General features: G+C 40.7%; 1 protein-coding gene across 2 annotated transcripts in view; it reads right to left on the bottom strand.

The window, feature by feature from the left end:
- The window catches only part of sorcs3a (sortilin related VPS10 domain containing receptor 3a), a 196700-nt gene that overhangs the window by 63275 nt on the left and 111207 nt on the right, over window positions 1-22218 (bottom strand). For both annotated transcript variants that reach the window (XM_037472426.2, XM_037472427.2), the window contains exons 3-4: window positions 16073-16172; window positions 5710-5868 (exon numbers count right to left, since the gene is read on the bottom strand). In XM_037472426.2, coding sequence (XP_037328323.1) covers window positions 5710-5868; window positions 16073-16172 — 259 coding nt within the window. The remainder of the gene's footprint in view (window positions 1-5709; window positions 5869-16072; window positions 16173-22218) is intronic.

The following is a 22218-nucleotide window of genomic DNA, read 5'->3' as shown; positions in this document are numbered from 1 at the left end:
GGCTTGCTTGTGGTAAGACGGCCACTAAACTACACGTCCGAATTACCTGTTGCCCAAAAAATGGATACCTTGACTCATGGCTGTAAGAGAACAGCTCACTGCCACTCGCAACACACACCAGATCAGTTGTAATGGCCACACAGGTTTGTGTCAATTGCACACTCATTTGGATTTTTTTAATGTGATTTTAACCTGACAGTTTGGGTGAAGTGAAATATATTGGAATGCTGGAATCCCATCACCTCCACACGGAATAGAAATATGCGAAGCGCCCAAGTGTGTTCCCTCACCTTTGTCGATATGGTAAAGGGTTTCATTCTAAGCAGTGATTTTAACCTAGTGTGTCATATCAGGGTTGCTACGGTTGCAGCATAAGCGGGGGTTGGTGACGAGGGAAATACACAGTTGGCCAACAGGAACCTGATAAACAAGCCAAAAGAAAGATGAACTGATATCTATTCAACTGCTGCAGAGGATGTCTGCAAAGCCCATGTAAGAGATAGAAATTAGTCATTTAATAAGAATCTGAGCCTGATCCATCAATCCTCATTTGCTCTCATTTATTGGTTCATTTCCTTCCCTGTGTTCCATTGTCCCTACTGTTCTCTCACAAACCCTCGCCCGACACACCTCGCTCACACACACACACACACATACCTAACATTTTGCTGTACTTTTGGCCTCTTCTCTCTATCTCCTGCACCTGACAGCAATGTTTATCTTCTGTGAAGAGCTAAAAGTGAACTGACAGACCCACACAGCTTGAGGAGAGCAGTGGCCATGCATTCAACAAAGAAAAGGTTACAGCAGATGGTGAAATATCAAAGGCCCCTTCTTCAGCTGGTGAATTCTAAACACTGTTTGAGGACACAGGGAGTACACGGGAGGTTCAACGTTCACCAGATATTTGCACACATTAAAGACACCCCATGTTGGTGGACCTCTTAAACATAGATGGAAGTTAACTTTGTATATCACTAATCTGAAAGCACCAATGCAGTGAGCCTGGATTCCTTTGTGAGTGGTCCACAGGTTAGAGTAAGATCATGTCCGGGGTGTGTGGGTGTGGGGGGGGGCTGTGGGTTGGTGTTTCACATTGAAAAGCAGACGACAAAGCATAAAGGTTACTCTGGATGTTGAAATATCAACGGCGCCTCCTTCCGCTTGTGAATTCTAAACACTTTCAGAGGAGACAGGGTGTTTACTCAGGCCAAACAGAACAGACTTGCATACAATGAAGAAATCCTACTCTGGTATGCCACACCGCGTGCAAGATAAATACCCTATATGGGAAGTAAGCAAACTATCAAGGCAGCATCGGTGGTTTCATTTGTTTGGTTTAAGGTCAAACCGTCAGTCTGCCTCATCAGAGTTTCCTCTGAAGCTCTTTGTACACATGGCCTTAACATTAACTTTACAAGTAGACGTCTCTAAGTATGTTAGTTCATAACATCTCTGCTTTCAAAGACCAAATGTGCTGTAGTTGTTAACCAGAGGCAAAAGTAGCACCCTAGATAGTCGTGAATTCAAGAACATTTCATGAGTAATGGAACAAAACCACTGACACGTCAACGACAGTACAATGATGAAGTCATATTAAGCTCAAATCAAAACAACCCAGACTGCATGAAGTCCAATGCCGTATTCCAGGCCAAACAACCGCCCGAGATGTATTTACCAGCAGTAAAACTTTGTTCTAATTGCTGTTGATACACTGCACCCTGAGCCTAGCAACACAACTCCATCTGATGTGTCGACAACGGAGTGAAAACACATATCTGCTATTCCATCAGAACAAGGTACCCCATCTGTTCTGCCCGCCTCTCCTTGCTGTGCAGCCGTCACTGTTCTACTGTATCCATAATTTTCCTTTGATTTCAGAGCCCCCTTCCCGGTTTCATCACTCAAGAAGAAACAGAACCACAATCGCATATATCTTGATGAATCAAGCCAAGCTTGACCTGCTGTCATCTTTAGCTCTCTCATATCTCTTTTCAGTGCCTACACTGACACATGCATGACCCTCACATACAATGTTCTCTGCTATCCAAGGATCATTGTGGTGATCTTTTGTTTGTTTTTACTCTCTGACTGTGCATATGTATTTTCAGGATTATGGCCCTGACTAATCTGCCACTGTGCTTTTTGTCCTTTTTAATACTAAGTATACTTCTTGCACTGTCTACAATGAACCTACCAAGGACAGCTCCCTTTATAATCATTGAGTCATGATCTATAGTATTACTGTTTGACTGTGAGCCATCCATCTCCTGTCTAATGACATTAATCGTCCTGTCTGTAGCAGGTAGCCAACTCACTGCTGGAGAGAACATTGGTTGAATCCCCTATTTGTTTAATTTCACACTGAGTAATAAGGTTGCTGCCGCCACTGAGACACCAGCTCCCTGCTACGACAGGCTCTGCCTTAATGGATTGTTGCAACATCGGTGGAAATACAAATTTACAAATGAAATGTTTGTCTGGACCCATGGGTAAGTTGTGTACCGGGTAATGCAATTGCAGCGCAGCGTGGACACGCACTGAATGTCCATGTGCCTCATAAGGTTAGGGCGTCCACCCTGATATACCATAAGGGGAAACACTGCACCTGTGCTTCTCTGAAGTTCAGGTTTCTTCATTTTCTGCTTGTGAGAATGATATGAGAATGTCAGAATGGGATGTTTCCATTAGTCTGCCTGTGTTTCTGCAGGATGAGTGCAGCCTGCAGACAAGTAGGAAGTACACCTTCTGCATCTGTGTGCTTGCATGCGACAGAACTGCTTCCCAGAGGTGTGCTGGGAAGTCTTCACTGGGGCTTGATAGAGACATTTTTAAAACGACGTGTCCAAAACCCAAATATATTAGCAACAGATTTAGTTGTGGTAAGACTGAAACCAAATAATTTCAAATGCATATAATGATATGACAGTGGAAAAACCTATTTGAAGCAGTTTTAGAAAAAATAACCTGGATTGTGTAATTAGGGATTTGTCTCTGAAAAACAGAAGCTGCCTGCTTTTAGGGAACACAATGCTTGTTAGTCTGGCAAAAGATCTCAAAATAGAGGTTCGTAATAAAACGTCTTAAGCTTTTCCATGTGTTAACATGGAATGTGGTACAGGCAAAGAAGTTAATCCTTTTATCTCTCAATTCATTGTTACACTAACAAGTGACCCTCAGGTTCCCTTGAGTCCTCACTGATGTAAATACTGCCATTATAGATAACCACCATGGGTGAATACAACAACTCTTTTTTTTTAATCAACTACTTGCAATCTTTTGAACACAATACAAAACCTTTGATAACAACATAAAGAAAATAGGGAGTCAAATCTTTGATAATGAATAACAATGATTCATATTAAACATTAGCTGGAGAATTCACTGAACTAGCTTATTGCAAATAATGTTTTATTACAGTGTGCAGCCCTAGACTATAGTCTCTGTTGAAATTATGGTATAACTAAACCGTTGATTAAAGAGTTATAGCCTTGTCTTTCAAGTTTGCTGAGGCAAAAGCAGCATGTTTACGAAGACCAACAATTCCAAACAAAAAGTGCAATATTAATCTCATTAGTCCTGCTTTAGAGAATGAATGACTGAATGATGAATGATAGAATTTCCCTACATTATCCCTCCAATCATCCCAGTGCATCAGAAATATTGAAGTTTCCATCAGCTGGGAAAGAAATAAAATAAGCAAAGACTTAGATGCCCAATCTAATGTAAGCTCAAATGGTTTCACAGGGAATACAATTATACATTATTAATATTAATGTATGGAGCGTCTTGCCTCTACTGTACATCAGCCTGTTTAAATAACTCACTCACTTGCCAGCACCAACATTGGCCTTATTCTCAAAAGCTAACTTGGCACTGCATCAACGACTAACAGTCTCCACAAGCCCCTCACGATCACGACATGAGAGTCTTTAAAGGTCACCAAGAGTTTTGATTCTAAAAATACCTCAATTTGCCAAAGGAGGGGAAAGCTGTGAAGGTTATAAAAGAGAATCAAGAAGTACAACCAATTATTGACTGCAGGCTATTTGTCCCGACATGCATTCTGAAGTCCCACTAAACAGTTTCCCCTCCCAGTCCTCAGGGCCACACTAAACCTAAGCAACAAAGCACAGCTGATTCATTCAGAGTGACCTATAGTCTGAAAACTGTTAGCTGCTTACACGCTGAAAATGAGCGTATTAAAGCTCCTCGCTGCTGGCTCAATGGTTATGATAAGATCTGTGTGGATCTCTTTTAACTAACTAGATGACAAACATGTGCTTTATTTGTAACAACAGCCCCAGGGGGTGGTCACAGTATGTGAATAACACTTTCATGGAAGAAATGGGTCTAGAAATTTGCATTTGGGTGCAAAAAGGTCCATGATTGAGGATGCAAATTATAGCCGTATTAGTCACATGCTCATAATAGATGTACTCTTCATTCGCTGCACACACCGTGACTACTTTGTCAATGGTGAGTGGCAGAATCAGAGTCTAAGCCACCTCTACCTCCTTGAAGTGGTTCTCTGCTGCTTGATGAATGTCCTGCCTTCATGACTAAAATGTATTTAATCAGCAAGATCAATAGCTGTTGCCATCATTGATCCTGTGGGTCTATTTCATGGGCGGGTAAGGCACACCTTATTGTTGTATCAATTTTATGGATAATTGAAGCCGCTGAGGGCTGTTTTTCATTAGGATTATGAAAGGTTGTAGGTCGACAGCACCTCTCCTAACTATTCCTATGCAGACGTCACAGGAATTATAACTTCTTAACCCTGGCTGTCTTAATAGTTCCTCTTGGAGTTTGGAATTGCAGCAAAGTAGAATGTTAATGCTGAGTTTTAGAGCTGGAGTAAAGGAGAGGAGCGCAAAGTAAAGTTTAATTCTTGTGACTGTTTTTCTTTTTGTGACTGAACCCAATATGTTTAGAAATAAGGTTTAGAGCCAGATGTGAGAGGAGGAAAGCAGCTGCTATCCGATGAGAAGGGTTGTTCTCATGAACCAAGTCCCAGTCCCCCGTTGACCCAAGACCCCATCCCAGATACATTTTGCACAGTGTTTTTTTTTCATTTTCTTTACTTTATCTTGTTTTATTCCAATTTACCAATTTACCAAGTCAAGTTCCTCTAAGTGTAACATATGACAATAAATGGATTCTGATTCATGATCCGCTCAACAAAAAAACATTCACTAAATATAATATATTTAATAAAAAAGAGTAAAAGTAAGTAAATACCTTTTACTTCTGAAGCCAAAGCAGTGGCGAAGGAGTCTCTGGTCTTAACAGACCGAGCCCGTGCCATATAATGCCGAGGCTTATAAATCCTTTCAACAGAAATACTATTTTTCCTAAAACTTCTTGCAAATGTTTGACAGTTAAACAAACCATATTTGTAAATAATAATACAATTTTCTTAAAGGTTTAGGGTTATGAATAACATAAAAATAATAAATTAAAAAGCGAAGGTCTGGTTCTGTTGCGTAATGTTTTGTGTTCTTAGAATGGAAACGCTAAAAAAATCTGAAATCCCAAAATAAAACATGCTAATACATCATTATATATTAGTTAGCTGTAGAAATAAGTGCGGCTCCAGGCCGTACTGATTAGGTACTGTCGACCAAGTAGAACCAAGGAGCTCTAAGCTTAAGGTAAATCATGTGCTGACAAGTGTGGCGAGGGCAGACAAGAGGACACACTCACCTTTTGGTCATGACTGTAGGCTAAGGCCCAATCCTCTTCAGTGGGGTGAAAAAGAAGGCTGAGGACGTAGAACGTGAGGCGGTACTTCTGGTAACTGGCTCCCTCGTCAGAGCTGATGAGCACACTGCTCTCAAACTCTGGATCAGTCAACACCATGATCTGAGAAAAGAGAGTGTGCAAATAGTTACAAATTCATCAACATGGAAAGGAAATTATTAAAGGGAGAGTTTCAGTAAATAGGCGAAAAGATAGGGAGATGATAAGGAGGTTTAAGGCAGCAGAAAGTCTCATCAGGCTTATTCTTTGCTGACAACCACAAATATATCATATCCAAAGACGTATCCAACTTAATTTGAGTCCAACCCTGGAAGTGACAATGAAGAACAGTGAACATCCTTTGTATGAAAAATGGAGAACAAACAAGATTTAGCCATGCATGAATTACTATATTCATAGTTTGTTACTTTCTTCTTTAGTGTGTCATTTCTTAAAATTTCTCTTTCCAATAAAATTAGAATTTCAAATTCAACAACACTACAGTTGTAGAATCCTTAATTTCATGGTTGGAATATTTCTGAACCATTAAGATACATTGAACAAAGATAATTATTTACACATCTAGCTCAAACCAAGCAGCGTTATTATTCCGTTTAAGTCATGTTCTCAAATTTAGGTTTCTTGTTTTTGGCTATCTCTATATACTATGTCATATACAATGTTATTCTGGATGAAAATATTACATCACATTACATTAGATGTCATTTAGCTGACGCTTTTATACAAAGCGACTTACAATAAGTACATTTTAACCATAGGGATACAAACTCGGAAGAGTTTGGAGGTATCAAATAGCCAATTTACAACTTGTTATAGATAAGTGCCATTACAAGTGCAATTTAAGTGCTACAATTTGTTAACGTTTTACTCAAGGTAAAGTCTGAAGAGGTGCGTCTTTAGTTTACGCAAAGATGTAAAGGCTCTCTGCATCCCTGAGAGAGCTCGTTCCACCATTTCAGAGCCAGGAAAACAAAGAGTTGTGATCTTGTTGAGTTTTGCTCTCAGTGATGGAGGAACAAGCAGGTTGGCATGTAAGGTTTAACCATGTCCTGGACGTAGACTGGACCTGATCCATTCATAATATGGTACGTGAGCACCAATGTTTTGAAGTGGATGGAGGCAGCCCCCATAACCAGTAAAAATATCAGAGAAGTGGAGTAGTGTGGGAGAATAAAGACCAGTGGAGCTGTTGAGTTCTGAATGAGCTGCAGTGGTCAAATGGCGGTAGCAGGGAGACCTGCCATGAGATAGTTACAATTGTCAAGGCGGGAGATGACAAGAGCCTGAATCAGTACCTGTGCCGCCTTCTGAGTGAGAATGGGACGAATTCTATTGATGTTTTTGAGCGTGTATCTAGAGGATCGTGTTATCGCAGTAATGTTCAGAGCCAGAGAGAGTTGGCTGTCAAGTGTCACACCGAGGTTCCTAGCAGTCAAAGACAGCGTTAACACGGAATTGCCAAAGTTAACCGTCAAGTCCTGGGTAGTCTTTCCCCGGAAAGAGAAGTAGTTCAGTCTTGTCGGGGTTGATTCTCAGATGGTGAGCGGACATCCACTGAGAGATGTCAGTCAAACAGGCAGAGATCCGTGCCGCCACCTGAGTGTCCGAGTGGGGGAAGGAGAGAATTAGTTGGGTGTCATTGGCATAGCTGTGGTAGGAGAAACCATGCGAGCAAATGATGGAGCCGAGAGAGTTGCTGTAGATAGAGAAGAGGAGGGGACCCAGGACGGAGCCCTGGGGAACTCCAGTAGTAAGAGGACAAGGTTCTGACACAGATCCTCTCCAGGTTACCCGGTAGGTGCGGCCCTCAAGGTAGGACGAGAGAAGGGAGAGAGCAGAGACTGTGACACAAAGTTCCTGAAGAGACGAGAACGTGGTGGTTTACTATGTCAAATGCAGCAGAAAGGTCCAGGTGGATGAGGACAAAGTAGAGAGAGGCGGCTCTAGCAGTGTGGAGGTATATCATTTTGGCTAAAAACATGGAAATACTGTCAATGGGAGTTGAGTCACTTTACTAACTATAGAGAAACCACAGACTTGGGTAAGATTTCTCTGTGTGTTTGTCACAAGCCCTTTACATAACACCTAATCATTTCTTCCATTATCTATTTAAAATATGGACTGCTACGGCTTAAAAGTTTTCCTCCATAAGGGATTTTAATGGTCGTATTTTCTCTCATCAAAATTTGAATTGCAAAACAGCAGCATATTTGTCACTGACAGAAACCGTAGCTGTCTACCCAGAGCTTTAACTACACTCCCTCCCTGGTGGTGATTTAGATCGATTGTTTTTTGTTAAGCGCCAGTAAAACGGCAACACCTAACAACCTGTATTTCTCATTGCACCTCCCTGAACAAATTTTTCTTTCTTTACCGGTCACTGTGCAATGCCAAGCCCCCCTGACTTCTGCCTGTGTCTTGGGAGCTTGTCAGAGGTATTTAAGCAGGAATCATTTTATAAAATCGTTGTTGTATTGTTAATTAGATATTTCATTTTGCAAGGTCTTATTTACAGTTAAATGTCACAGGTTTTAGTGACAAAAGAATAAAAACGTTTTTAAGAAGTGTATGTTAATAATGTCTATTTGATAATACCTTTTGCATTCAAGCCTTATACTCATACCCCCTTTCTGTACTAACCATAAATCGGTATCATTCAATTGCAATGCTTTTGGATCATTTTTTCTCAAGCCTTGATTAACAAAGGCTCACAACTTCATGGATTAATACTGGGAAGAATGTATTGTCACATTCATTTCGAACAATGATATTGGCTACGAATAGGAACAGGTACATCCCGAACAGGTGGTGGGGAGGAGGACACTGAAACAAATATTCTCCATATTGGATAATGCATACCACCCTTTTCACCACCTGCAGCAGGGACAGTGGAGCACTTTCTCCAACAGGATCCAGCTCCGTGGTCACAAGGACTGATACAGGAAAACCTTCCTGCTAACTCAATGGGACTGTAGAACAAATCACCTCTGGCTAAATCCTTGTTTAGTTGAACTTCTTTCTTAATTAAATATGAATAAACATTTCACATTTGTTTTCATTTGATATCAATAACCATTGCAGTACTGTTTTAATTTTCAAATTTTATTTTATACCTATTTCACTCCCCTGTACATAACTGAATTTTCATTCCTTTTCTACTTCCTTGTACTATTTTTCTGCACTTCTTTCTCTCTTTTCTTTCATTTAATTCTCAAATTACTCTATTGCTACTGCGGCACACAAATTTTCCCCTCGGGATTAAAACCGTTTATATCTATCTACTTTCTTTACCACCGTGGATGTTAGAAAACAGTTTCCAAACTGTAGGCATATTCCAAAACAATCCGGTCTCTGTCACCTCTGAGATTAGATAGAACCCACAACCAAATTAAAGGCAATGCAAAGGGATGAATACTGGCCAATTTCTACTAAAAGAAATTTCCCTGAGAAAATCATGAGTTACTTCCAAAATGACAGTACCCGATAGAATTAGCAGGGGGTAACTAAGATATCCCTGAAAGCAAGCACTCTGTGTAGGAGAATAAGCGGGGAAGTAAGAAGGGTAACAACACATAGTTGATAGAAGTTGCTGCTGCGTTTTATCAGTCTGATGTTTAGCTAAGCATAAGCTGGAGCACATAGATAGAAGCTGGTTGGATCATGAGGTCAGAGGAAGTGTGGATCGGGAATGGAAGGAAAAGGACACCGACCAGTACATGAATCATGTCATGCCAGATCAATTGAGCTCCCATGGATCAAGAATTAATCACACACATCTATCATCCTTTCACTTCTTTGCTTCTTCGATGTGCATCTCTTTATTTTTAAATGGAGACCATCTACCGGCCATTCTGTGAAGCCGTACAAGGACTAAGTGCACGCCAAGCTCAAGGAAAAAACGTCGACATAGAGCAAAGAAGAATGAGCCATCATTTTTTAAGGTCCACACGCGAAATGTCATTGCTATCATTCAAATCTATAATGTGACATTGTAAAGGTCACAGTTTCCTTCCACCTGATTTTTCCAACAGTGTAAGAGACAAAATTCCTTGTATGTTTCCAGAATTATCGCAGTGAACATGAAGTGATTTCTTTATTGTCGTGGAAAGAATGATCTCTCACACGGATTAATTAGGCACCCAGACTGCTTTTCATTTCGGCAAACCACCGCTAAATAAGGCCACTTGGATGCAAGGAGACAAAAAAAAAGAATGTAGCCATTAAACAAGCACACTGTCATTCACCGACAAGATGGCAAAAGCAAAATAATTAGATCAGAGATATGGTGCAAAGGAGAAGTCGGCTCAGGCAGAGCCAGAGATCAACCATTCAAGTTAAGAGATCATTACCATTTCTTGGCTCTGTGTTTTGATCACTTAGTGATCACACTAGGTGCGGCTTTATAAAATATAGTTTGGTTTAATAATTTAATGAAACTATAATGTTGCTGATGTTGTTATTTACATTCATGATATTTTGGTATCCTGTGTGCACCATGCCCCGTCATGGTAGACTCTGTGCACCAGGACCCGTTATGGTAGACTGTTAGTTAGTCATATTCTCCTAACAAAAAAGGAAGGTTAATGGGGAAAGCAGTTGTGGGCAAAGCCACCCTCACAGACAGGATTGATAATGCATTTTCTGGGTTTGATCATTTGTTTTACTAACTAACTATGGTGCCTCCTGGTTTTATGGGGTTACTCCTGTTATATACCTTCCTGATTCCTGGCTTTTCCCTTTCTATTCAGTTATTGTAGTTTGGGTACTACTACTGCTTAAATTGTGACAGTATATCTCTTTCCTAGTTTTCAAACTACACAAAGCCCTTGAAAGACCACCCTGCACTGCGCCACAGTCTGCCCTGTCCAATTGAAGTAAAACATATACTTAGAGGGAAAACTGCTTGAGAAATAAACAAATAATAAAAAGATTATTATTATTACAGGCTTGCAGTGATTCTTAACCATAGGGCCGCGGCCACCGATTGGGCCGTAAGGGCCACCAAGAGGGTTGCAAAAAACTTTAAATTTCTACCCGTGGGCCGTATGGGGCTGCTGTTAAAATATTTCAATAGGGCGAAAAATTTGCCCGACGCTGTTTTTTTCAAAAGCCAATCAGCGTTGAGATGCTCTGCTCGTCATCACCGCCGTCCTGCTGCCACAGCGTGAACACACTTTCATTCATACTTTCAAGTCATTTGGTGTCTAACCGAGAGACACTGGCACCGAGGCGACACAACAGGTCATCAAACCGGCTGCTGGTCAGCCTGAAGCAGCGCTAGAAGCACATTTCCTGAGGAGTCGGTGAAATTCACGCTGTGTGCGGCGACGGATGATGTTGATGATTGATGATGATGATTTTTATTTTCATGGTGGATAGCGGAAATTATTATAACTGTCTAACAGAGATAAGCCTTTTCAGGCACGCATAAAGCGGGACGGGAATGAAGCAAAATAACTACAACTACATCGAAAATTTGCTTGGCCTTTGGTGTGAACGCTCTCCAACAAAGCATTGAAGGCGTCCAAATTAAAGCGTCATATGGAAACCAAAGATCCAACGCTCATGGGAAAGCAGGTGGAATTTCTTTAAAGAAAGAAATGGGCTACAGATGCAGAAGAAGTCCGTCATCTCACTGACTGGCAAATCTAAATCTGACTTGAAAGCCAGCTGCCTCCTAGCCAGACGTGTAGAACAATGCAAGAAACCTCTCACTATAGCGGAGGAGTTGGTTCTGCTGCCGCTGTGGATGTGTGCATCAGACAAACACATGTTGTCATGTGAAGAAGATTTGAAGAGGAACGGCTGCTTCTGTGGTGCCAAAATATATTTACTGCTGAAGCTTTAATCAAATTAATTATAAAATTATATGGCTATTTTTTCATTTGCACTTTATTTAAACGTTTTAAACGTATTATTTTGAATGTATTTTATTACTCCATATTTATTTATTACATTTTTATAAAAGTTATTATAATAATTGTTGGGTAGTGTTTACAGATAATAAATAGTTGTCCTTGTGATGATCACTGTGTTTTTTTGTTATTTTATTAAGTCATTGAATACAAATCCAACCTAGAATGATATTAATTAGTTAATCCAAATATTTGAACGGGCCCCGTGCAACTTTGTATTGTTGGGCCCAAGGTCAAAAAGGTTAGGAAACCCTGTTATAGTGGATATCCGTTATTATGAGTGTATAGTTTACATGTTTGAAGTAAGATAATTTAACTAGGAAAACTGTGGCTAAATTTGGCAGCTATTGTCAATAATACATTTACACCTCTAAAAGATTTGCATGCTGTATCTTCAAATAAACATTTTCTGTTTAAGTGACTATAGTTCAATAAGATGACTCCTATTAACGTGTATTGATGCAAACACTGATGTGGTTGCTCATCCATGTAGCCCTGCTGAAAGCTGCAATACTGGAAACAATACTGGTCATGGTAGACACAATTCTAGGACGCAAGTCCCTGAGTGTAAGCATTTATCTTTTTTTTGGACACTCACTTTTCTTTTCTTCCTTAATCTGATAATCAATGCTTTCTTAGCAAAAGTAAGAGCTAGGAACTAGCAAGAGTACTTCTCTTAAAAGGTATGCCACAAAAATGAACATTATCAATGTGAACAAAAAAAACATCTACAGTTTATTCTCACAGCATGATCACTGGAGGAAGATTCAAGCTGAACTTTTCCTCCAGTGATCATGACATCCTGCCCCAATATCAGATATGTCTTTGGCTGACCATGACCAACAAAACTATACTTTTTCTGTGTATTTTAGCAACCACTAAAGAATATTGTTACCACACCTTTTCATGACTGCTACTGTACACATATTGATATGGAAACAAACGTCTACCGATGCGGACCAGACTAATGCTGTAACTGAGCTTCTTACAGCACTGTGGCCTCATCTGCCTACAATTCCACCTGTCCATCACATTGTTGCTTGGAGCACCAGACCAGCAGAGCTCCCGACACAAGGCGCATCACACTTACTGAAACTGAGTTGTGAATCACAGCTCAGGGGGTTTAGAGCCTACATTTAAGACAGAATCGAATGCTTCAAACTGGGAAGGTGAGGTAGGTTAGGGTTCATGAATAAAATTAAAAGATTTAGGCAGACGGTAGAAAATGCTGACGCAGTGATCAGTTAACGAAATTCTTAGAATGTTAGAAAAATAAGTACACAAAATGTAACTGACAAAACTCTTGGGCAGACTAAATACTCTGGCAGATGGCCAGCAGCTGACAATGCTCATTAGTTTTTTTTATTCTGGCTCTTTAAATAGCTTCAAATTCCATTCTTTTTGCTGTTTCAATAAATTATGCATTATTATTATATTATTATTAAACTATGCAGGAAGGAAACAATGCCATGAATTTATACGTTCATCCTGCCCACAAGTCAACTGCACCATACATAAACTCATAGGTTGAAATTTTCCAACCCGTCTCTTACAGAGTAACCTTTTCACACAACTGCATGCTCAATTACCTTTTGAGGAGGGAAATGCAGTACATAGTTCCAGATAATCAGTGAAAGTAATATTAGTGATAGGCAGTGTTATCTCAATAATAATAATTTGTTATATTGACTCTTTACTAATTGATGAGCTATAAGACTTATTATGTTTTCTTTTGATGAAAGGGGAATTAAATCCATGAAATTGGAGCAATGGAATCAGGGTCTGTACACTTGTTTAGCGCTTGAGTTTGAAAATGGAGCCCCACAACATGGCCCAAAATAGAACAAGCAAAATTAAAGCTGCGAGCAGCGATGAAAGGGCCTTCGCCTCTCCTTGCATGTCGGGGGGGCAGCGGTCAGCCAGACACGCGGGTCAAAAATAGGAAAGAAAAACTAATTTAAGTGCCTCAACCAGGCTCACTTTGATCCATTTCTGTATTCTGTATAAATTATATATACAACCGTAAGAGCCTTAGTAAGATATTAGTGAACCTCTAAAGTGTGAAAGTCAATCATTAACCTCACCAAGGAGAGTAAAATGGATTCCTTTGTTATATCAGCCGGACACGCGGTTGAAAAAAAAAAAAAAACTTACAGGACTCAAACCCGGGTCTACGGCATGGCAGGCTTAGAGCTAACGACGAGGCCATCGGTTCTGATCCAATTACATAATCAAAACGTCACTAAAATAGGTTGGATCACTCCATTCCGTGAGGAGAGAGAGTGTGATCTGTGGGGACTATTTGCAGTTATTTAGCTATTCTTTCTTAAATGTTATGTTTGTTTAAATGTTAATGTTTTTTGTTTTTGTAGTCAATTAAATAACGTTTATTGTCAATATAGTTTTTGATGCAATAAATGTGAAGTGCAAAAATAGAGGAAATATTCACACCAAAACTATTATAACTAACTTCCTGTTTGTTTTATAGAAACTTTTTTAAGTCTCCCTGTAATACATTTGTTCAAAAATAACCGTACTTGTATGTCAAACAGGGTGCCGGCGCTGCTTCGTCAAAAACTTCCAGGGGGCTAGGAATTGCAAAAACAGAGGAAATATTCACACCAAAACAATTATAACTGACTTCCTGCTTGTTTTACAGCATAGTCCCCAGAGACTTTTTTAAGTCTCCCTGTAATACATTTGTTCAAAAATCACCATACTTGTAGGTCAAACAAGGTGCCGGCGCTGCTTTGTTGAAAGGGGGGCGCTATGGAGGCAATTTTCCACTTTTGATCCAAAACTCCACATCAGGTCTGTAAAGGTCATCACCTAAGACACTCAAAGAGCTTTTCAAGAGTTTTTGAGTTTGCCAAGGCTCAAAAGATGTGCTTGAACTTTCATGCGAAGATGGTGTTGTCACGGCAACAAAGTTTGTCAAAAACTCCCAATATTTAGTGACCCATCACCACAGTCTTAAGGCTTATTTTCAGATTTGAAGTCAATCAGATTAAAGGGCTAGGAGATAGACATCAAACTGTTGAAATTTTGCATAGCCCTAAGCCATAAGGTGGCGCTATACTTTTTTGAAAATCACTGCATGGGAATACTTATAGGCCTACACAAGCATCATGAATAAAAATTTCTAGCCAGAAATATCAATGTTCCTTGGAGTTATAACATTTTACATTTGGAAGAAAATCGTCAAAAATTGTCCAAAATGGACGCAACCTCACGCCCTGGTAGTTTTGTGAAAACTTTTATTTATTTTATGTATTCACTTTATTTTTTATAACTTTTGACCCCACAAGTGTCAGGATCAACTTGCCTGATTTTGAAATTGAGTTGATTTAAACTCGGAGGAGTTCGTTTGCAATTGTAAAAGACAAGCAAAAATATAGAGAATCACTATAGCACCTCTAATGTTCAAATATTCTGAAAACATTTGGGGATGTTCGAGGACTCAATGTGAACATGTCCTAAAGATTTGGTGAAGACAGGCCTTATACTTTTGGTATTAAGGTATAAGGTCTTTCCTTTGAAGGCCACACCCCTTACAAATTTCATTGGTCCATAACTTTAATGAAAATTGAGATACTAACATTATTTCAATAAAATTTGATGGCATTGAGCCAATAATCATTTTGCTGGAGATTTCGTAAGAATCAGACCAAGCGTCTCAATATTCAAAATGGCGGGACAAATGGGCAGGCGCATTTGCATACCATGATTGACTTTTTTGTTGAGCACATCCAAGAGCACCTGTGTGCAAAGGTTCAAGTCAATTGGTAAAAGGGAGCAAAATTTCCCCCAAAAGGAAGCACTTACGGGGGCGCTAGAGAGCACTTCTTTTAATCCCCTAATTGCGCAACCCCAAGAATATCAATTTTTTTTTAATATGATAAAGCCCTCAAAAGTGCAATTATTGTGGCAGAAAAATATTTCTTTGAAAACCAAATAGTTGGCTCAGGCCCTGATTAACGGGCGACCGCAACAACAGTACGTCTGCTAAAGAACATAAGTACCACATAACTATAGTATATCCAATTATTTTAGCTTGGATGCATCATGATGTGCAAAGTTACATAGAGTATGACATTTTCAGTTTGCATAAAGAACATTCAAACAATAAGTCACTCACAAAAGAGACTTATTAGAATATTTTAAAAGGGTCTATACATATAGGGGAAACATAACCAACAATCTTTCTCGTTTATAAAACTGATTTAATAGAGGCCTAGTTCTCTTTTGAAGGTAACACAAGTGTTTACAGATTTATAAACATTTATAAGCATATAAGCATTTTAAGCAAGATAAACAAAGCATATACTATATATCAATAATCGAGAGAAGGCGGACAGATTCTGGAAGATGAACCACTCACAACGTCTCACCTTTCTCTTGTTAGTTGGACAGACGTACAGGTAACTCAGGACAGTCTTGGATCCGACTTTGTCGTTCATCCTCTCATACGTGGAGCCATAGTCAGTAGATCTGAATGGAAGAAAAATAGATGAACCAGAGCATGCTGAATGTTCGCCGACTATCTAATGCTGGGGTGTCAAACTCATTTTATGTTTACTGCTGCCCACTTTGTTAAAACCACCGTTAAAAATATGAAAAACCATTTAAGGGGTGCTGCCTCGCGGAAGTCCAGCCGATGGGTGAGGGGCTTAGGAGTAGCACCTACTTTTATATGTCTTTCTATAATATTCACACCAATTCTGAAAATGCAGTAAAACAAAAATGCAAAAGTCAGTAAAATGTATGGTGAAAAACTGAAAACCCGACAGTAACAGACTGTTAAATTCAGTTTATTTGACAGTGAAACACCGTAAATATATATGTTAGCCGAGGAAGTTAGTTGGGGATTCGTATCTTGTAATAAATACATTTGATCACGTTATTTGTACCTAAAATTGTAATCAAAAGGGAAATGCACCGTAATACAACTCTGCTGCCACGTTGTTTTAGTGTTCTTTGTTTTTTATTGTTTTTCCTGTTGTGATTCCCAGAGCTCTTTCACCAGAGAGGGCTCTTGAACATCCGTGGACCTGAGTTATTTCCAACTCAAAGGGGTGGAGGAATCTGCTTCTACCTCAACAACAACTGGTGCAACGACGTAACAGTGATCCTACAACACTGTTCTCCTGCTCTGGATTTTTTTTTTTATCAACTGCAAACCATTCTACTCCCCTGTGAATTTGCTTAATTCATCCTGGTCGGTGTATACATGTCGCCGGCAGGCAACATACAGGAGGCACAGCAGACACTCTCCGGCCAGTGTGGAGCGGACCAACCCGGACTCCTTGGTTATTGTCCTCGTGGACTTTAACAAAGGAAACCTCAGCCATGAAGTTTAAACAAAGTTTATAAAATGCCCGACCAGAGAGGAGAACACGCTGGATCACTGCTACAGTACAGCAAGCAGGGCTTATCACGCCGTCCCTCGTGCTGCGCTGGGACACTCCGACCACGTCCTGGTCCACCTGATTCCCGCATATGTAACATCCTCAAAGATGGCACGTCGGATTGGTCTTGATCCACTTTTTTATTTATTAAATGCAGGTGACTGTAAAACATAAAAACACAATCATCAGCACCACAGCGCCAACTGTTGATGCTTTCTCCTGCTGAGAACCGGATTAAGCCTAACTATATACTCAATAGCCACGTAAACAACAGCCCCTCTGTGGTCACGTGACCAACGAGGGAAATGGCATAGAAGCTAACCCCTCTGAAACAAGCTAGTTAGCTAACATTCATATAACCTATTTTTAACCCACTAACGCATCAAAACTCACATTCTACGACACATAACCTGTTATTTTAGCTTCATACACACATCTAATTATTACGGACACCAGCTCACCTGTAAAACATAAAAACACAATCATCAGCACCACAGCGCCAACTCTTGATTCTTTCTCCTGCTGAGAACCGGATTAAGCCGGTTCCGCAGGAGCGGGTTTAGATAAACCCACCACCGTTTGAATCGCGCTGCTGCCGCCTAGTGGTGAAGCTGGTGTACTGGTTATACATGCGCACTGAGGGCGCAACACATACAGGCAGAAACTAAAGCTCTGCAAGCCTGTGGTGAGGGAATCCAAGAAGTTGACCATTTAGGCGCTAGAGGATCTTCGGGCGTGTTTGGACTGCACAGACTAGGATGTTTTCAGGACTGCTTCTGACAATCTGGATGACTTCACAGAGGCTGTAACTTCTTACATCGGCTTCTGTGAGGACAGCTGTGTACAATCATGCACCAGGGTGAGTTATAACAACGACAAACCCTGGTTCACAGCGGAACTCAGAAAACTACGACTAGCTAAACGACTCTACTCTGAGAAACTTCAACAACAGTTCTCAGCAAGTGACTCTGCTTCAGTTTCAGACGAGCTGAATGACATTCAAATCTGCTGTAGAACTCAATTTCCTGACTCCATCCCACACAGCTCCACCACCCCTCCCTCGCCGCACCCATCAGGGGCTCACACCTCTGCATTACCCTCCCCTCCCCCAACGACCCTCTGTTTTGGAGAGAGACGTTAACTGGCTCTTTAAAAGACAGAACCCACCCAAAGCAGCCGGTCTGGACTCAGTCTCCCCCCACACAGTTGTCTCCGGTGTTCACTGCCATCTTCAACACCTCCTTGGAGACATGCCACGTTCCAGCCTGCTTCAAAGCCTCCAAAATCATCCCTGTTCCCAAGAGGCCCAGGATCCTGTTTGTGGACTTCAGCTCTGCCTTCAACACCATCATTCTGTCTCTGCTGCAGGACAAACTCTCCCAGCTGCACGTACCCGACTCCACCTGCAAGTGGATCACTGACTTTCTGTCCAACTTCCATGTCTCAGCCTCTCGGATCATTAGGACCGGTTCCCCCCAAGGCTGCATTCTTTCCCCTTCTGCTCTTCTCCCTGTACACCCAAGGGCTGCACCTCCAATCACCAGCCTGTCAAGCTCCTGAAGTTTGTGGATGACACCACCCTCATTGGTCTGATCTCTGGTGGGGATGAGTCTGCCTACAGGTGGGAGCCTGACCACCTGGTGACATGGTTCAGCCAGAACAACCTGGAGCTTAACGCCCTGAAGCCAGTGGAGATGGTTGTGGACTTCAGGAAGTACGGAGCCCCACCTTCCCCCCTCACCCTGTGTAACTCCCCCGTCACCACTGTGGACTCCTTCCATTTCCTGGGCTCCATCATCATCCAGGACCTCAAGTGGGAGCTGAACATCAGCTCCATCACCAAGAAGGTCCAGGATGAAGGAGGATGTTCTTCCTGAGGCAGCTGAAGAAATTCAAACTGCCAAAGACGATGATGGTGCACTACTACACGGCCATCATCGAGTCCGTCCCATGTTCCTCCATTACCGTGTGGTACACTGCAGCCACAGGACAAAGGCAGGCTGCAGCATGTCATCCACTCTGCAGAGAGGGTGATTGGCTGCAATCTTCCGTTTCTCCAGAACTTGTTCGCTTCCAGGACTCTGAAGGACCCCTCTCACCCCGGACATAAACTGTTTGTTCCCCTTCCATCCGGGAGGAGTCTAGGTCCATCAGGACTAGGACCTCCCAGTTTCTTCCCATCGGCAGTCGGGCTCATCAACCGAACCCGGGTCCCCCCCTGACTGACTCTCACTCTGTACATACACTTTGTCACTTTCACTCATCACTTTCTTTTAGCTGGTGCACTTTATCTTTATTTTTATTTCTTAACTTACTAACCCATAGCTTTAGCTTAATAACCATAGCATATATCATTATCTTATTCCTGCACTACGTTGTCTGTCCATTATTGTACTGTCTGCCGTTATGCACCAACCGCCAAGTCAAATTCCATGTATGTCTGACATATTATGGCAATAAACGATTCCTGATATGGAAATCCTTCAATATTGTGATTTTTACATGAATTACTTTTTAGAAGATATTTTGTTGGTGTCAAATATACAGAACATTGTGGTGCCAATGGAGATACATATTATACACTTAACAACCAGCACTGTATTGTTTACAGTGCTTTGTAAAGAAAACCTGTTCATTTTAAAGAACTATGTACTAAGAACAGCAATACACCGTGATATGAACAAAACCAGTATTACCCGAGAGACTCATTATCTGGCACCACGGCGGAGCATTGTATGAGACAACAGACGGGCACTAGGGTTGGCACTAGGGATGGTCAAAGGACTGCTGTGGCCTGTTGTTTGGAGAGACCAGTGGCTCCTCGGCGGAGATGTTCTTTTTAGCACAACATCTTTTCCTTTATTAAATACTTTTGAAAAAACCATTGATTTGAAGATGTCTCCCGTCCGTCTGGTGCAGCATTAGGTGATCACGTGTGATTAGACACTAATCAGCTGATCACTCATCTGAAGGAGCATCATGTGGAAGGATGCACCATGAGTTGTCATGTGAGTGGATGCAATTCTTCATTTATGGCCCATATATCACAGAAACATAAGGATAAGAACAGCACTAAAATTAGATTTACTTGATGTGGACTTCATCACCCTCTTTGTTGTCCTGCTAGTATAATCTTATAATCTGATGCAAATTTTGTCAAGGATAAATAGTGGTAAGTTGTTGTACAGTTCAGTGTATTGTAAGCTAACAACATAAGGCTTCATATTATTCTATTTCTGTAAGCACTTCAAACAGTGTGTGCAGGTATTGCCATTGTTGAGCACTGCATAAACCTACACTTTGCATAGTCCAACGTGGGTTCTACCCAGACATACCTATTATATTATATATACCTATCTATTATGGCTATTTCTTGTCATAAATCATATATGTAGGTTATCCTATTCTCAGTTCCCCCCTCTTTTAAATTTGTTTTGTTTAACCGTCTTTAATGTCTTCAGTTTAATTTTTTGAATTATGTTTTGTGTGAACTATGTGGGAATAATTTCCATATGTGCAAGTGCCATTTACAGTTATATTATTGGTATTGATGTTAATGTTAGTATTGTTAATGTTTCTATGTTATCTTTTTTCTGGCTGTACAGTGGATCATGCCCGTTCCCCCAATACCAGATTGATTTGGGAATCCTCAAACTGAAATTAGGATAACACCTGACCAAAGTTCCAGTCTCCTGAACACAAATCCCTATCTGTTTGACACTTCATCCCACCTGACAACTCTGGATGCAGTGACTCAAACATCATCTTTGTCAAAGCTAATTACATGTATGCCGTGGTATAGTTCAATGTAGGTAAGGTAACCACAGCTGCCAGTATTTTACCGTATATTGATTTTAATGCAATCTGTAAACAAATGAATTGGGAAATTTACAATTTCAAAAAACATCCCATAATGTCTGATATGGTGAAGTTTTGCCAACAAAAGCTGCCAATATTTCACCGTATTTTCAACAGTTTTTTTTTTTTACAGTGTACTGCTTATACACAGTATGATTACTCTGAGTGAGGATAAATCCATTGGCAGTAGAACAAGAGAAGGTTTACCAATCATCTATAGCTGCCAACCAAAAGAAACCACTGCAAAATCAGTGGGGAACTGGCACTGTAAATAATTAATTATCTCCCGATGACTACTATGAAATAAAATATGTCAAGTGCAGAAACATGTGGAGGTTCCTGAACTCATGGGCTTAATAATTAAACAGTGGGAATGAGTCTGTTAGCCAGCCGAGTCCCTCGAAACTCTGCATGAATCCATCATCACTGGTAACTACCCAATCTGCTTTCAAGTAGAATATTACAGCATTTACAGGGCTGTTTGCTTCTCCTTTTTTTCTGTGAAAGCCACATTCATGTGCTTAAAATTTCAAATGTTACTCTCAGTGGGGGCCTAAGCACCCACCCACAACTGTGGCACAACTCCCATTTGGATTTGCAGTCTACTTCAGTGTTATGAGGAGAGTGAGGCTTATACCTATTTCAGCGTTGATTCCTTTTTTAATCAGATCCTACTCCTTGAGCTATCTCAGCAGGGAACATGGTTTCAATGCAATTGCACAGAACTTTCTCACATTTAAATTCTTTCCAGAATGCCTCTGAGAGACACAGTAGTTGCTATGATTACAAAGCACAATAATGAGTCACACGGACGGCACCCCATTTCCCACAAGACGAGGGAGATTCACTGCTCTGAGAATATTTTGGAATTTGGAGCAGGAGAACTGAACTGTTGACCTCTGTGTATTTCCGTTGATACTAGGATATTAAAAAAGAAATTGATGACCAGGTTCATAAATGAACTATAAATAAAATGCATTTAGTGTACACCAAATACAGCCATGATTCTGGAGATATGTATTCAATAAAGTAATAGGAATGTTGTAAAACCACTGTAATTTTGAAACTAATCAAATAGAATAATACCAATGTACAGTTATGATTGTATTCAATGTAATCTACCAAAATGCATTCATGTAATACTTGATAGCACCACAACGATATTGACTGAGATCCCTCCATCCATCTTCAACCGCTCTAGGATCGGGTCGGGTCGCGAGGGCAACAGCTCCAGCAGGGGACCCCAAACTTCCCTTTCCTGGGCCAGCTCT

This window comes from Pungitius pungitius, chromosome 9 (assembly GCF_949316345.1).
Source record: "Pungitius pungitius chromosome 9, fPunPun2.1, whole genome shotgun sequence".
Classification (NCBI taxonomy): domain Eukaryota; kingdom Metazoa; phylum Chordata; class Actinopteri; order Perciformes; family Gasterosteidae; genus Pungitius; species Pungitius pungitius.
The sequence above is the reverse complement of the archived record's forward strand: the minus strand, read 5'-3'. Positions and strand labels throughout refer to the sequence as shown.